Below are 17,428 nucleotides of genomic sequence, written 5' to 3' on the forward strand. Positions count from 1 at the left end.
GCCCCACACCTACCCCTGGAGCCTCTAATCTGTGGCCTGGCTGCAAACTGATCCTTGGGCACATCTGTCAGGCACGTGAGCCATTGTTAGCGGGACAAGGTTCTTCAGATTAGACCAGCCGCTTAGTGTTCAGGGGCCGGTATCCTCCATGTCACACTGTTTTGCGTTGTTCTCTTGCTTCGATTAATTTAACATTATCTATTGAGCGCCTCCCCTAGCAAGCCTTAGGCTGGACGCTGGGGGACAGAAAGGAGTAGGTTCCATGTCCAGCCTGGAGAGAGCTCCTTGTCAACATGAAGATATGTGTGAAAATAGATCATTATGTCTCAGTGTTGGAAGTGCTCTGGGGAGTTTCAGAGTCCTTGGTACCTAAGGAAAGGCCTGTGTGTCCTAGCCTCGAGCCTTCAGGCAGAGAAGTACCACTCAAGGTTCTCAGTAGGAGAGTGCCATCAGCAGATTGGAAGGCTGCTCTGGGGGGAGCTGTGGAAGATCCCTGTGGACTGGGAGGACTAGAAGTCATGAGACCAATGAGAAACCAAGACAGCTGTTCACTCATGAGATCTAGAGCTGAAACCCAGGCAGGGATGCGGCAGGGGCAGGAGGGTTTGGGAGTAATGAACAGATCCGAGGGATGTTCCAGAGGGGCCATGGGTTAAGACTTGGTTGGTTGGTTTTGAAAGTTACGTGGAGGAGTGCAGCACAACCTGACTTTTCTTTCTGTACCACTCAAGGGACACTCTGGAGTAGCACCGGAAGCAGAGTGGGCCGGTTATTTGTCTTGGGAATCCCTATGGGGCAGAAGGAGTGGGAGGGAGAGCATTTGGAGGTAGAGGGGAGAGAGGTGAAGAGCTGCGTTTTAGACCTCCTCAGTGTGAGGTTTCTGTTTACATGTTGATGTTTCATGAGACCAAGGGAAGGAAAAGCTAAAAGTGCTTAGAAGGAAATCCAAACAGACCCTGGGTGCCAGCCGGCCCTGCCCACCTCATACCTCCACCCTGTCAACAGTGGCTTGCTCTTTCTTTCCTTTTTAAAGATTTATTTATTTGAGAGCGGGGAGGGAGAGCAGGGGGAGGAGCAGAGGGAGAGGGAGAGAGAGTCTTAAGCAAACTCCACACTGAGCATGGAGCCTGATGTGGGGCTCGATCTCATGACCCTGAGATCACAACCTGAGCCAAAACCAAGAGTAGAACGCTTAACTGACTGTGCCACCCAGGTGCCCCAACAGTGGCTTTTTCTTTGCTCATCAGTTATTGTGTCTGTGTGCACGTCCCTGTGTTTGGTGTCATTCACTGCCTTCCTTTCCCCCGGGAGCTAGGGAGTGTTTGCTCAGTGACCTCAGCCATCTTCATTATCTGCCTGAACACTAATGACCCCTTTTGATTGAGAAACAAGTAACCCTGGGCACAGTTCTGAGATGCTCACTATTTGTATCCACATGTAGAGAGGGAGCTTAAAAACCTAAACTATGAAAATTTTTTAAAAAAGTGAAGAATGTCGTTGGCACTGCTGAACGAGGGTTTTTCCCTCTCAGACCCTGAGTGCTGAGGCCCCCAATGCTTGAGCTCCTCCAGTACCTGCACCTGCAGAGTTCCTTCCATCTGTGGTTTAGTTCACGTGGCTGTTGCTGGGGTGGGTGGTGGGGGGGGGGGAACTTTAGGAAGTTGCGCTTTCCTTCAGAGGCGCGGACAGAACGTGATGCTTAGAGTCTCCAGGGGTGCAGGTGGGAGCCGAGATGGTGAAGACCTTTCTTCTGATTGGCTGCAAGGTGATAGGCACAGGTGGCAGACACAGCTGAGAGTCAGCCCCGCATCCTCATCCCTCTACCCTCGGAAATCAACTGAGCAGGCAATACAGCAAGTGTAATACCATTTTCGCAGGAGCCTGGGTCTGTTCCTGGGCATGCTAACATCACAAAGGGAAGAGCCCCTGCCTTGCAACTTTCTCAGCTTTAAACACATCTTATCTCTCTCACCAGCGTCATGCCACGGTGTCCAGCATATTCTGTCCCCTCCGGTGTTAACTATGTGTGACCAGGTTTATAGCTCAGGGGACCTGGAGACAGACGCCTGAAACTCAGAGTTGCCTTACAGGATGTAGGAGTGCCGAGAGGGAATTCTGCAGCCAGCGGGTAAAACAACCTGCTGTTCCAGATGCCCAGGAGGCTTGGGTAATGAGGCGGAAGTACCGCTCATGAGTACAAATAGGGGGGCATGCAGTTGTGGGTCTGTGTACTTTTAGCTATCTGTATAAAATCAATTTCCATAGTGATCAGACATGCAGAAGAGTAATTTCCTGTAAGTCCTGGGTCCCAGCGAAGTGGAAATGCTTCTGCTTGTCATTGTGATTATTTAAGCCACATGATCTCAGAGGGGAAACATTCACCATTGGCTTAGACCCTGAGTGTCTTGATTTGAAAAAGTCAGCTTTTGCTTTACCCTGATTATCTATCCAAGTCCTGACCTAAAAATTCACCTGCACCATCATCTCAGTTATTATGATCAAAATAGCAAAATCTACGTAATTGTACTTATTCCCTCCAAACCTGAAGCTCATTTCTTCCTTGTAGATTAAGTATTATTGGGACACCTGGCTGGCTCAGTAGAGCCTACAACTCTTGATCTTGAGGTTGTGAGCTTGAGGCCCATGTTGGGCATGGACCCTACTTTAAAAAAAAATTCGGCATATCACACATCTCTCATAATTTCCTTGGGAAGTAAGGTCACTTACAGTACCTTAAAAATTTTTTTTTTCAGTAGAAGCTTAAGTTATTGTTTTCATCATCCTCTCATAGTTTAAAATCTCATTCCCTGTTAGCAATCCCCAGACAGGCGTCAGTATAGTTCAATTCTAGCAGTGGTACTGGGAGTCTAGAAACCTGGGTCTTTCTGTAGCCCTTTGTCTGGCCTGACTTTCGCCAGTCTTATGCTATAGTGTCTCCATCTGCTCAAAGCCAGACAACAATTGACACCCACTTCATGAGGATATTATGAGAAATGAAGTGATAATGGTTATAAGATGCTTTGAACCTTTCCAAAGGAAAGTGATCTGAAAACACATGTTCTTTTCATGCACGGGAGAGTGTCTTTTGCTCCTGGATGCAGCTGAACGATGAACTCTCCTGCCCTCACACTTTTGCCCCTCCCAAGGGTCTCCGCATCTCTTCAGAACTATAATCGAAGGGCAGACAAACCGGGTGACCACAGCAGGGGCCAGGCCGCCCTCAGCAGGAGAAATGTGAGCAAGAAGGAGAAGGCAGGGCTCTTTGGAGCAAACACAGGCTCGCCTGCTCCCCAAAAGCACAGCCAATGTATCAAGATGCCTGATTCAGCATAGGAGGAAAAGTGGGGGCTTTGCAGCCAGACAACATAGACTTGGATCTGTGTCGCCTTCCCAGAACCTGCATTTGCTTCTCTCTGACATGCGGATAGTGCAAATATCATGAAGTTTCAATGAGACTTTCTCTCTAGTGCCTGGTACACAGTAGGTGTTCAATAAGCAATAGCTACTACTTTTATGCCTTTACGTGGAAACGGGCAGAGGGGTTTTGGTTTGCTTTGGTTTTGGTGCCACTCTATAACAGTACCCATGTGTGCAAATACTAAATATGGCAAAGCAAAATTTGCCTTACTACTTTTCAGTGCAATAACTGCACAGTTGGCCCAGCCAGCTGTTCAGGTCATAGACTGTAGCACAAATTGCTTATAGCCTCCACTTTGGTCTCCCTGCCTCCGGCCTCATTTCCCTCAGTTACTCTTCCTCGACCCCCTTTCTCCTTTGTGCCATTCTGCAGCCATACTCAGAGCCTCCTCAGTGAGGCCAAGGCTCAGTGGCAGGATGTCAGGTCAGGGTTCTCACAGAACACCCCCTTTTTCCCCCCACCTCATTCTGTGTGCCAGCCCAGTTGACCATGGCTTTGGACTTGCCTATTTCTGCTCCCTTTGCCCTGCGTGCACTTTCCTTCCATTTTGCTGGCCCTGCCCCATCACTGGGGACAGCACGGCCTTCATCCATGACATGGTTGAAGCTTTGCTTCCTTTAAGAAGATTCCCCTGACACGCCTCCCACTGTCCTCCTTCTAGCTGAGCCACCTGAGGCAGCCCGTGCCTCTTGCACACGTAGTCCCACAGCTCTGCATTAGCGCTAGTGGCACATGCCTATCATGTGTCCCTGTCAGACAGTCACATCCTGGGGGGTCCCAGCTCAGCCCTCCACAGAACCTTGTGCCCTATAGGCACCCACCGAACCAATGCATCAGGGAGAATCCTGGCCCGTTCTTCAGTTTTCCAGGGCTCATCTCCCCAGCCCCTCCCCATGCCACCCTTAAAGTTGTCATATTTCAGCTAAGATTCCCTGAAGGAAATTTATGTCCGTGTCCTCTTACTCGCTCCTCCATGGCTCTGCACAACAGCTGTTGGTCCTCCTTTGTAAAATCACTCAAAAATGGCCGTGAAGTCATCCCAGACTTCTCTTGTTCAGGACATTGAGCCCCGATTCCCTCAACCCCCCTCATGGACCCAGGGCACTCGCCCCTTTGATCCTCACTACCACTCTTGTCTAAATCCTTTCTTAATCCCCTGTCTTCCTCTCGAGTTGTGCAAGGTTTAAGAATGCCCGTTTTCCTAGAACCACAGCACAACAAAGCTCCGGTCAAAGTCAGCCTCTTGCTTTGGCTTTTCTGGGTTCGCGGGAAGGAGGGTGACGGAGCCCTTGGCTCCAGGGCTCCGGACGCCCAGAGTGTCCCTCTCTGGCTGGAAAGGAAGCAGATGAATGGGCGGCTTAGGAAAAGCTTCAGGGAAGGAAGGACCTGGAAGAAAGCAGGTGTGCCTCTCAATCAGGACAGACAGCTTAGAGCACCAGCTGATCCCCCACAGCTGTTGAGGCCCCAGGCTAGGAACCCAGCACCACCAGGTGAACCCCCCTCCTGGGTGCCAGGCAGCAAGGTGGGGATGGTCTGCGTCCTTCCCATCAAGAGCGGGCCTTCCATGGAGCCTCTTACGTTCGGTGGAAATTGTCTGCCCCTGCAGCCTTGCACATTTCATTACAAAGTGAAACAACTTTGAGTTCCTCAGACACTTCTGTAAGGGCCGCCTTCAGCCCCGCTCTCCTCCTCCTCCCAGCCTGTGAAGGGCATTGCCCACACCTCTCTGTGCAGCCGACCGGGCTCAAAAAGCAACAGTACTCTGGATCTAAGGTGCTCTGAGAGCCACCTCCTCCCCTCCAGGCACCCACCCACCCCTGCCCCGCGTGCTGCACACTCACTCACGCAGGCACATGAGTGCACACGTGCACACACACGCATGCCTCACGCTCTGTGTTACAGCAGGAACCAGGCTGCTTACACCCGGGTTGATGCTGTTGAATGGCCACAGAGAAGTAGTGGGGTGAGGCGCAGGGATGGTGACACCTGTGGGCACCTGCATACAAGGCATGCCCAGTAATTCCACTGAGTTGGGGAACCCGAGGAGCCCATTGCAGGCATCTTTGGGAGGTCATCATTCTCCCCTTTTCTACTTCTGGCCTCTCCCACACAGGGGCATCATCTTGAAATGAATCCAGACCATTTACTCCGCATAGTCCCTCTGGCCCCCCACCGCCCCGTTTTCTCTGGGAGTACTGACAGTTGCTCCCTTCTGCAACCTTTGTTTCTCCTCTGGCCCAGGAAGACTAAGGCACATTGGTGACTGGCTTCTCACTGGTGAAGAAAAGGTCGCAAAAATATTGGTCAGCCCCTACTTTCCCAACCCCATACAGGCCCACTTCTCCCTCCTCCCTTTCTCACTATTGCCCAGCCTGGAGCAGAGCCCAGGAGGTGAGGGAGCACTGGGTTCGGCACCTTAACAATGCCGATGGACAGAATTTTATCTTTCTTTCTTTCTTTTTTTTTTTTTTTTTTTTTTAGAATTTTATCTTTCCATAGCTTCTCTGTAATCCCTAAAGGGAGGGAGTGTTGGGAAAGGGATATTATTTATATATATGTTTGTTTATTTGTATATTTATGATGTAGTATGTAATATATAAAATTTTTATAGGCTTGGAGCTTAACACATTGGGAATCTCTTACTGGGAAAGGTGATTTTTTTTTTAAAGATTTTATTTATTTATTTGACAGATCACAAGTAGGCAGAGAGGCAGGCAGAGAGAGAAAAGGGAGGAAGCAGGCTCCCTGCTGAGCAGAGAGCCCGATGTGGGGCTCGATCCCAGGATCCTGGGATCATGACCTGAGCCGAAGGCAGAGGCTTTAATCCACTGAGCCACCCAGGCACCCCGGAAAGGTGATTTTTTAAATTAAAAGGGAATACTTCTTATTGAGAAAAGTGAAATGTGTTTTCATTCATTCAAATAAAAAATATCTATGGGAATCATCTTTTATACCAGGAACTGTTCTCTCTTCTGGATTTAGAGAAGCAAGTCGAACAGCCATAGACCCTGATCTCAGAGAGTTTCAGACCAGTGGGGGAGACAGTTAAAGGGCCAGTAATGGAATAAACGGCAGGCACACACTGCTGGATGCTGTGGCACAAAGGACAGGGAGCGAGGTGAATGCCACCCACACAGCCTGGGAGAGGGCTCAAGAGAGGCCTCTGGAAGTGGGGATGTGAAGAAGGAGCTGGGGTTATCTAGAAGTGGGCTGGGGTTGCTTTAAATGTCATTAGCCCAGGAAGACAGGAAGACCCAACCTAAGGTCTGCTGACCCCAAACAGACTGGATACTTATGGAATGTAAGGAGTATTCAAATCAGCAGGCCACGAAACCAAAAGAATTTCGGCTGACTTTGGGTCAGACTTAACGAGCAACTGTCATATTTCAAATAAAGCAGCCCATGGGCCTGCTTCAGAGGCGTGCAAACCATGCACGCTCCCTGTTGCCGGGTCCCCCTGCGCTCTTACAGTGGGTCGCGCCATTTGTGCCCATCGCAGCCCCTCGTCATGACAAAGTTCCAATTTCATTTTGGTGTATTAAATGCTGGGGCCTTCTGATTTCACTCTGCTGCCTACTGCAAGGAAGCAGTTGTGCCTGATGTGTCCTGTGGACATGCTTTGTCCTCCCTGAATTGTCCAACGCAGCAGCCCCCTTGGGGCCTTAAGAACACCTATTGCGGGGGCGCCTGGGTGGCTCAGTGGGTTAAGCCTCTGCCTTCGACTCAGGTCATGATATCGGAGTCCTGGGATCGAGCCCCGAATCGGGCTCTCTGCTCAGCGGGGAGCCTGCTTCCTCCTCTCTCTCTGCCTGCCTCTCTGCCTACTTGTGATCTGTCTGTCAAATAAATAAATAAAATCTTTGGGGGAAAAAAAAAAAAGAACACCTACTGTGGTGTGCCTCTGGTTCTTAGATTCCATCCTGCACGTTCCTGTTGACCGAAGTGGCGCTGTGTGACTGAGTACCTTCTGCACTTGAACCTGGGACAGCCTTGCTTTCTCCAGAGAGTGGCTACCTCTCTGGAAGATCCATGCTGTGATGTACCTGAATGTTTAGAGGAAAAGATGCTGTGTATGCAGTAGGTGCTCTGTAACGTTTTAATCCTTGCCTTTTTGTTTTGCTTTTAAAGGCTTGAGTTGTCTGTGGAAAACATCTTCCGAGACTGGCTGGAGAGTTCTGGAATACCACAGGTGCGCTCAACAGAACTGCTCGGGAGGGTCTGTGGGGAATCGTGGAGCTTGCTGCTTAGCAGCTCGATTTTGACAATCATTTGTTTGTAGGTGTAGATATAAAAGTAATCATTTTACTGAGTTGGAGTATCCGTACATCAGGAAAATGATGGTCTCCCACCCACCCTTTACATCTGCGATCACAGTGTATGCCTCCAGCCTCTGCCTCAAGGGACTGTGGTGCTGTAGTGGGCGTGCTGGTTGACCTCAAACTTTGTTTTAAGCAAGGTCTTGCAAAGTGTGGTGTGTATTTTGGATGGTGTCACCAGGCAACACTTCAGGTCATCAGTGGGTTGAGCAGGTGCCTCTGGCTTTGGAGACAGCCAGATGAGTGAGTGAGCTGACTTGTCTATGGCTCTCCTCTGACCTGTCATGCCCTTAGTTCTCCATCATTTCCCTGCTGCAGCTGCCCCTCAACGTCCTCCCCTGCTTCTGCATCCCTGCCTCTAGCTGGTCTTACCTGAATGAGCCATGTAGATTCATTTCTCCATCTTACAGACCAAGACCTGTCCCCGCTGGAGGTGGTTCTACTGTCTCCCGCCCTTTCAGCTCAGGGGCACTTCTGAGGGAGAGATGTTCCCGACCAGCCCCAGCTCCGTGGGAACTGCCTGGCCTGGAGCCTCCCCTCCCTCCACTCTGCCCAGGTCCTGTGCTTCCTGGAGCCTGACGGGCAGCCCCCGAGTGCTGACCCTTGCCAGAGCATAGGCCCTGGGAAGTTGAGGGTGGCATCCTGCGTGGGGCTGGTCAAGGTACCCTGCAGGCCTGGAGCTTCCCAGTCTCGTCTGTACACCCTCCCTGCTGCCCACTCTCCCTCCCAGCCCCCCTGCCCCAGCAGCTGCAGACCCATCAGAGTGAGCTCTAGTGTCTTGGAGTGGACCCCCATGGCTGTGAGAAACTCTGCCCTAGGCCCAGGCAAGCAACCCCCTTAGCCTGCTCGTTTCCAGTTTCATGGCTGGTTATATGAGCTTCCCCTTGGGAGTGTCTGAATGTCACTGAATGTCTGTGAACCATGAAATTAAGGAACAGGAGGGGCTGCTCTCCATTACCTTTTCATCCCTCTCTTCACATCTTTGTCCCAGCTATCAAACAGGGGAAAATGTCGGCCTCCAGCCGCCATGAACTCTTTCCTAAAAAGGACGCAGTGCCTTCTGTCCAGGGATGCGTGTCACCTGTTACAAGTTATTTGTTTGGCCCAATCCTTCTGGGAGCAAAAAAGAATAAAACCCTGAGGTCTTAAAGAAGCAAAACAAAACGGGTGGGTAAGGCAGCACCTGGTCCTGGGAGGCAGCGCTTTCAACGTGTAAGTATTACAATGAGGTCCTGTGATATCTAAGACAGGGGGCTTCCAAACCCGGCCATTCACTGAGAAGAATCTCAAAAACAAAGTTAAGGTTTGTCTGATCCCAAAGAGCCAAGCGTTGCCGTCTTGTTTTAGATGGGGGCAGAGGGCATTCGCCAAAGCTGTGGGCCTTGTGTTCTGAGGCAAGGCTGTAGCAAGGCGCCCAGACATTCTTTCCGTGGCCTGGAAGCTGGGAAGAGTGGGGAGCTCAGAGGGCAGAATCCCGAAATTTCCTGGCTCCAAACAACAAGGCCGCTGTGTTCAGCAGTTAGCCCCGAGGGAAGAGAAAAGAAAGAGTCCTTAATCGAGTGCCCAGAAGCAGGCGCACCCCACTTGGTCTGTAACACTGGGGCTGACCCTCTCAGTCCCGGGAGGCTCCCTAATTTCCCCCGAAGAGAAGGAGGCCTTGCCACCAGCGGGAGCTTTTTGCTTTTCATTAAAAGGGGGAGGGGCGCGGCAAAGGGAGAGGTTTGCCTCTGAGCGGTACATTTTTTTCCAAGGTCTAGTTGCATTTGTGACAGCTTATAGTGTAGACAAGAATTTCTGCTATAAACTGATGAAACCTGCTGTCAAAACACAGCCAGGTGCAATGAGGCCAGCCTAGCTATAAATTGTCTTTAAGACCCAACTGGTATTTCCTTGGGCGCTTAACTGTTAAGTAAAAACAACAGCGTCAGACAGAAAGGACCCTGATTTAGTGCACATCTTTCCATTGGTGAATGATCAGAAGGCGCCTTTTCATCTCCATACCCATTCTCTGCCATTATTTACATGGCTGATGATGATTTACTTGCTCGCGGTCCTTTCTGCACTCCTTGAGAGTTCCTTCTCTGTTCCACTGCAGTGAAAGGCTCTGCAAAGGCCCAGGACCCTCTGGGTGCAGCAGCCTGGCAGTGAATGGGACACCTTGTTCTTTGTCCCCATCATTATAATATAAAGTTACTAGTGTGCTTGGCCGAGATTGACAAGCAGAGTACTGAAATCGCTTCGATGCTCTTTGTTCTCGTTAAAAATTTCTGTCCACCAGTGATTGAAGTCATTCATGACAAAAGAGTCACGTTCTCCTGGTAAAGTTTTCATTCCACAGGTTACAGAGGCTTTTTGTCTCCTCTCAGGAAGGCTTGCCTTGTGGTTGGCCTCGATTTTCCTTTTTGGCCACACTGAATGGAAATCATTAAAAAAAATGTGGAAATCACTTCAGCAGCAATAAAAGTAAGCATGAGCCCCAAAGAAGTAAAAGAAATTGGATCCAAACCTCTTTAAAGAACACCCAACCCTGTAACCTTTGGCTTTGCAAACAGATTTAAAATTGATTGTAACATCGGTATTATAGATTATTTCCTTTTATGACTCCCCCCCACCCCCGGTTATAGAAGTATTACATATTTATTTTAGAATATAAAAAAGTTCAAAATAAGAAAATTAAAATGGTCCAGAGATAATTTTTTGATATAAATCCTTTCAGTCATTTTTCTGGAGGTCTGAATACATGGTTTACCCTTTTCCTTTGTCTCCCTTTTTAAAACTCAAATAATGTGTTCTCTGTAGCAAGTTCAAGCAATAGCAAAATATAAAAAGGAAGGGCCATTGTCCCCTTCAGTCTTTCTCTGCAGAAATAATCCATGCCTGCTAACAGCGTGGTGTGGGTCCTTCCACACATTTTCTGTGCTATACAGAACGTAGGTGCGTATCCTTTTTAAACAAAATTGGAATCTTATTATCCAAGCTGAAAGTTCTCATTTAAAAGTATATCTTAAGCAGCTTTCCATATCCCCTTTGATATAATTTAAGAGCAGTAATTTTCAACAGCTGCATAGCTTTCTAACGAATAGTACTGTAATTTGATTTACTCACATTCCCTCCTTGCCCCCCCATAGTATACATTATTTCTAAGAAAGTCACCCATTCTGCTAATTTGACCGTTCTATAAATAGATACTGACATCTTTTCATGTCTGCCCAAAGGTCTCTTCCAACCCCCCACCAGCTTATATGCGCATGTATTCCAACTCCTTTTAAAACATTTATGTGCAGATACATTAGAAATAACTTTTCCCATCCAGCCTTTCATCTGTACTTACTTATTTTAGTTGCTACAGAATTCTCTGACTTCTCTTTTTCCTTGAGTTCCTGGCCACATTGCCGAGTCCTCGTATCCTTTTACACATATTTATTACATTTTGAATTTTCTTTCCTTTCCTACGGCCTCCCCCATTTTTTCATTATATTTGGCTTGAACTGGTTCGGTAGCTAATTGGTGTTTTAGCCACCAAGCCGTCCACATCAATACTAAGTGGATCTTTCTTTCTTTTTTTTTTTTTTTAAGATTTTATTTATTTATTTGACAGAGATCACAAGTAGGCAGAGAGGCAGGCAGAGAGAGAGAGGAAGGGAAGCAGGCGCCCTGCTGAGCAGAGAGCCTGACGCGGGGCTCCATCCCAGGACCCTGGGATCATGACCTGAGCTGAAGGCAGAGGCTTTAACCCACTGAGCCACCCAGGCGCCCCTAAGTGGATCTTTCTAAAAGATTCCTCCTCACCAGAAACTTACTCCCTATTAACTGTGGATTGAGAATAAACTCTTTGGCTTGCTATTTGAGGCTCTCAGCAGAACTGCCCCAGGCTGTCTTCTTAAACTTTAATTTCTACCCTCCTAGGCATATACTCAGCCATAATTACCAATCTTTAAATGTTTGTTTCTTTGCCGTGGGCCTTCCTTTGTGCATTCCCTTTTCTCCTTGGAATGCTTTCCTTTCCATATATTTAGCAAGTGTCATGACCTACCTTACATTGTTGCTATTTGTATATGGATCTCATACATAGGCTTCTCCACCCTAGGGAAACAAGGACTCTGTCTGACTCATCCTTGTCTTACCTGCTGTGATGTGCACAGTAGGTGCTCCGGGTCTCGTTGTCCAGTATGGCAGCCACTAGCCACACGAAGTTATTCAGCGCTTGAAAAATACCTAGTGGCCTGAAGAGCTGAATTTTTAATCATATCTAAATTTAAGATCTAATATTCCAGTTTTTGTTTGGAACAACTTTGGATATGTGAATGAATCTATTTTTTTAACCTTAAATTTTATGAAATCTAAATACAGACCAAGCATTTCTGGTTAAAATTTAGCACTTGGGGTGGACTATGAAAACACATCAGATTTAGAAGATTTATTACAAAAAAAGGAAGGTAAAATATCTCTTTAATGGTTTATAAAATACTGGTTACGGGGCACCTGGGTGGCTCAGTGGGTTAAAGCCTCTGCCTTCCACTCATGTCATGATCTCAGGGTCCTGGGATTGAGCCCCGCATTGGGCTCTCTGCTCAGCAGGGAGCCTGCTTCGTCCTCACTCTCTGCCGGCTTCTCTGCTTACTTGTGATCTCTGTCAAATAAATAAGTAAAATCTTTAAAAAAAATAATTGGTTACATGTTAGAGCGATACTGTTTTGGCTACATCATAACCCAATGTATATGTACCCAGTAAAATATATTATTAAAATTAACTTTAGGGGCACCTGGGTGGCTCAGTCGGTTGCATCTGCCTTTGGCTCAGGTCATGATCCCAGGATCCTGGGATCGTCAAGCCCCCACACTGGGCTCCTGCTCAGCGGTGAGCGTGCTTTTCCCTCTCCCTCTGCTGCTCCCCCTGCTTGTGCATGCGTGCACGCCCTCTCTCTCTCTGTGTCAAATAAATAAATAAAATCTTTTTAAAAATTAAATTAAATTAATTTTAGCTGTTACATCTTTTTAAATGTGGCAACTAGGACATTGTAAATGACAAATGTGGCTCACGTATATTCCTAGTGAACAGTACTGCTCTAAAACTATTAGTTGCATTAAAATCTGAGTGCATGATGCCTTAAAACCCCCCACCAAATAGATGTAACTGAAATCATCTGTATTTTCGTCAAATGTGTGGATAAAGATAGAGCTCAGCCCATCCATAGACAGCGTTCACTGTGCTGTGACTGCGCCGATGATTACAATACACGGATGGGAGTGCTTATTCACAGTGGGCATCCAGAGGGCATGCACTAATTACCAGCCTCACTTCAGCTCTTAATTTCGCCTCCCAGGCAACCTGTTTCCTGAGGCACTAACAAGTAGCTCACTGACACCAGTGAACCTCACGGCCCTTCTGTGGCTCCGTCCGCTCTTCAGGGGAAGCGCTCAGCAGATGTGAGATGGCAAGGTCATGGGCACTGGGGGCGCTGATGATGATAGAGAAGATGGGTCATAGCCAGTCACATCGGGTGTCTCGGCAACAGGCAGGAAGCACCTCGAGCCCCAAGACTCACGCCTGCACCCCCACCCCAGAACAGCAGGTTCTTGCAACATCTCGGAAAATGCCACTGCTTTTCAAGCACACACCTACAAGTTGCCAACGGCCACACAAGCAAGTGATGGATGACTTCAGTCTCGTAGGGAAAATGCTGAGGTCACAGAACTGAGGAAATTTGATAAGATGTGATGCTTTTAGCACAGAGAGAGCCAGTGGTTTATGAGGAGAATAACTTGTAAGCTTCTTTTTTGCAGTTTATGTAATCACATCAACATAAGTTTAAGGCCCATTGGGATACTCAGTCTTGGTGGTGTCTATAAGAATTCTACATTTAATGGTCATTCCAGAAAAGTGAGACTGGTTATTTTGCAAACTCCGGAGAAATGATATTTTTCAAATTATGTGTCCTATGAGATCCTGGCTTCTCTTTTTTATCAGTAGTAGCAGTTGCTATAATGGGGTGTGTTTTTTGGGCTTCTAATAATTTGGCTGTCTTTTTAGTCCAGTGGTTCGGCTTACATTTTCTAAGTGACTGAATAGCTTGTCAGGGTAACTTAGAGATACATTGACTAGATTTTCTGGTCTCAGTTGGGGCAGGGCCCATAATGTCAATGAGCTACCACAGTTCACTGAAGAGCCCACAAATCCCTCAAAGTGATACATTGCTCCACAGTCACCAGAGATGGGGAGAGAGTTTACTGAAGTCTTTTCATCTATAGCCTGATTTCATTTTTGGCATCTGTGCCTTCGTGCTCATATTAGTTAGCTCAGGCTGCCATAACAAAATCCCGCAGACCAGGTGGGATTTTGCAACAGACATTTATGATCTCACAGTTCTGGAGGCTGGAAGTCCAAGGTCAAGGTATGGGCCAGGTTGGTTTCTCCTGAGGCCTCTCTCCTTGGCTTGCAGAGGGCTGCCTTCTCCCTGTATCCTTACACGGTCTCTCCCCTGTGTGTGTAGAGATCTCTGTCCCAATCTTCTCTTTTAAGGACAACAGCCAATTAGATTAGAGCCCGCTTATGTGATCTCATTTTACCTTAATCATTTTTTTTAAAGTTCCTGTCTCCAGTATAATCACATTCTGAGGTATTAGGGGGTAGGACTTCAACATGTAAATTTGGGGGGAGGGGAATTCAGCCCATAACAATGCTTATTCCCAGCCCACTTCCCTAATTCCACATTTCTTGTGAATCCCTTCAAAATGCCCAATAAAAATCACCCAAGTCAACCTATTGCCCTAAGGATGAATATTTTGGGGGTCTATGGATTTTTGGGGTCCTAAGCGACATTCTGTCTTGTGAAATGAGAGAGACAGATATGTGGGAAAGAAGGGTCTATTCTGGAGAGTACGAGGCAACTGAAGGTCTGTGCTGGGCATCTGTATTTTGGGGGCTATCTGATTTGACACTGTCTAAATGCACTGACCTCTTAGGGGCGCCTGGATGTCTCAGTGGGTTAAGCCTCTGGCTTCAGCTTGGGTCATGATCTCGGGGTCCTGGGATTGAGCCCAGTGTCGGGCTTTCCGCTCCGCGGGGAGCCTGCTTCCCCCCTCTCTCTGCCTGCCTCTCTGCCTACTTGTGATCTTTCTCTCTCTCTGTCAAATAAATAAATAAAATCTTAAAAAAAAAAAATACACTGACCTCTTCAAAGCAAAAGGCACCACGATATACCAGGAGGCATTTTCCTCTGGTGCCCCAAATGAAAGTTCTGTGTCCTTTCTTCCTTTTCTCTCTCTTTCAAAACACAATTTCCAGAAAGAATATGAATCTCACTCACAATAGTCTAAGTTGAGACTCCAAGTGAATAATAAGGATTAAAAGTGTTTCCTCTCCCTTGAAGATTTCCTTTGTAACTGTGTCGGAGCTTAGACATCTAGGGAACTGCCAAACATCCCAGACCAGATGGATGAGATTTGCAAGAGGAAACTTCCAGGATCTGAAATTGTACTTCCTTGTCCAGTGCCTTCCCACCCCCATCCCTTCCCTTCGTCCCACGAATATAGCTGGTACTCTCTATCCTTTCTGAGGGACTCTGGATGGCTCAAGGACGAGAGAACATGGGCTTTGCCCTCAAGATGCTTAATAATTAAGTGGGGAAAGTAGGTACACGAGTAACTGACCTAAGGCAGAATGCAAGAACTTGTGAAAAATGGACTAGCTTCCAGCATTTGGGAGAAAGAGGTTGTTTCCCGTTGTGGGAGCAGGGAGGGCTGAAGTACCATTGGAAGCCAATCTTGAAAGACACATAGGGCAGAAGGCCATTTTAGACAGGCAGAGAGTCAGAACCAGCATCTAGGGGGTCTAGGGGCTGGAAAACAGAGTATGTGTGTTTGAGCAGCATTGGATAGAATCTGAGCTTGATGGGCGGTGGCTGAGGAACCAGTTTGTCATAAGCATAATTAAGGTTCAGTGGGTAATGCCCCAGGACCAGAGGAATGGACGCAGCTTCCTGGTGGAAGGGCTGGGGGAAAGGGCCCTACCAGCCAGCCTCACTGTCACTCCCCTCTCCCTCCCCAGCCCCAGCCTCTGCCACACTCTAACCAAGGTCATCTACCACGCCCCCTCCCTGACAATAGAAGAGTCAGTGCCTTTTTTTTTTTTTTTTTGGTAGCAATAAATACATCAGGTGAATGCATTTTGACCACAGCTTGGAAGAGTGATCTTCCCTCTTGTTGGGATAGGCTGGTTAGGAATAGGTGTATTGTTGCCTGCTTTGCGTGGAGAGCAGGAGCTGCAAAGGTATTGATTAGGAACGCAGGACACTGCCAGACTACACAGGAACTTGGATGTGATGCTGGAGGGTTGCACAAGATTCAAGAGCCACAGAAGGCTACCAGAGGCCTGTGAAAGGGTGCTAATGCTTGAATGGCCATTAGGTCCCTGGGCAGGTGGCCCAGCAGCCTAGCTAGCAGGAAGACTCCTAGATGAAAGGGCAGGGCCGTCCCCTCCATTCAGGTACTAGGGAGTCTCCAGGAGTGGGAAGAACAGTGAGAGAGACCTTCACCCGTTGGTTTTCAACTTTGAACTTTCAGGTCCAGGAGCTGTTCGTGTACATGGATGCTTTTTAAAAGCATCATTAAGTATCTGGATGGCCGGTGGTATTTCCCTAGAAGGCACAGCAATGGCCTGAGGAAATTCTACAGGTGCCCTCAGAGAATTATGTAGGAAGCCATGAGAAACAAACACAGATTCACATAATGCAGGTGACATGCCTGAATCCCGCTCAGTGAGGAGGGAGAACACTCAGGATACTGACCTCGACTAAGGCCTGGGACCCTTCAGGAGCTCAGATTGGACATCTGTTTTTAAAGATTTTACTTATTTATTTATTTGACAGACAGAAATCTCAAGTAGGTGAAGAGGTAGGCAGAGAGAGAGAGAGGAGGAAGCCGGCTCCCTGCTAAGCAGACAGCCCAATGCGGGGCTCCATCCCAGGATCCTGGGACCATGACCTGAGCCAAAGACAGAGGCTTTAACCCACTGAGCCACCCAGGCGCCCCTGGACATCTGTTTTTAAAGTGAGCTCAGAGGAGGACATGTGGGCATGGCTCTCTCATGTGGAAGAAGAGCATTTGAGAACTTGTTTCTTTAAAAAAAATGGAAATTCTGAACCAGCCCAGATGGACACAGACATGATTTGGGTGTGACACCATGGAGAGAAAAACAATATTTGCTTGCCTTTGGAATCAGAAGGAAAAGGAAGCAGAAGCCACTAGCTTTGAAAAGTCTACTTGGTTCCATCCAGTTGATAGAGACAGTTGGTAGTGGCCTGTGCACACATGGTTTTCTTTTTCTTTTTTAAGATTTTATTTATTTATTTATTTTAGAGAGAGAGAGAGAGAAAGAAAGTGGGAGGAGGGGCAGAGGGAGAGGGAGAGAATCACAAGCAGACTCCATACTGAGTGCAGAGCCCGACATGGAGCCCAGACTCATAGCCCTGGGACCAGGACCTGAAGCAAAACCAAGAGTTAGATGCTTAACTGACTGAGCCACCCAGGCGCCCCACACATGGTTTTTAATAAGGAGATAAGTGTAGGTATTTTCTGGAAGCATAGCCTTGTAGACTTGGATTAGAGGCCCTTAAGGCCATCTAGCCCAGTTACGCTGAGATCTGGTTATCAGAATCACCTGGGAAGCTGTTTACAACTACAGGTCCTGGAGGCA

At 47.8% G+C, this 17,428-nt stretch overlaps 1 protein-coding gene across 4 annotated transcripts in view; it reads left to right on the forward strand.

The window, feature by feature from the left end:
• Positions 1-17,428, forward strand: part of AOPEP (aminopeptidase O (putative)) — a 299,762-nt gene that overhangs the window by 191,428 nt on the left and 90,906 nt on the right. For all 4 annotated transcript variants that reach the window (XR_013967745.1, XR_013967746.1, XR_013967747.1 and 1 more), the window contains exon 10: positions 7,547-7,607. Coding sequence is in view for 1 of the 4 variants with exons in the window: in XM_080819718.1 (XP_080675844.1) it covers positions 7,547-7,607 (61 nt within the window). In the remaining 3 variants the exon portion in view is untranslated. The remainder of the gene's footprint in view (positions 1-7,546; positions 7,608-17,428) is intronic.

The sequence above is a fragment of the Martes martes genome (assembly GCF_963455335.1).
Source record: "Martes martes genome assembly, chromosome: 12".
Classification (NCBI taxonomy): domain Eukaryota; kingdom Metazoa; phylum Chordata; class Mammalia; order Carnivora; family Mustelidae; genus Martes; species Martes martes.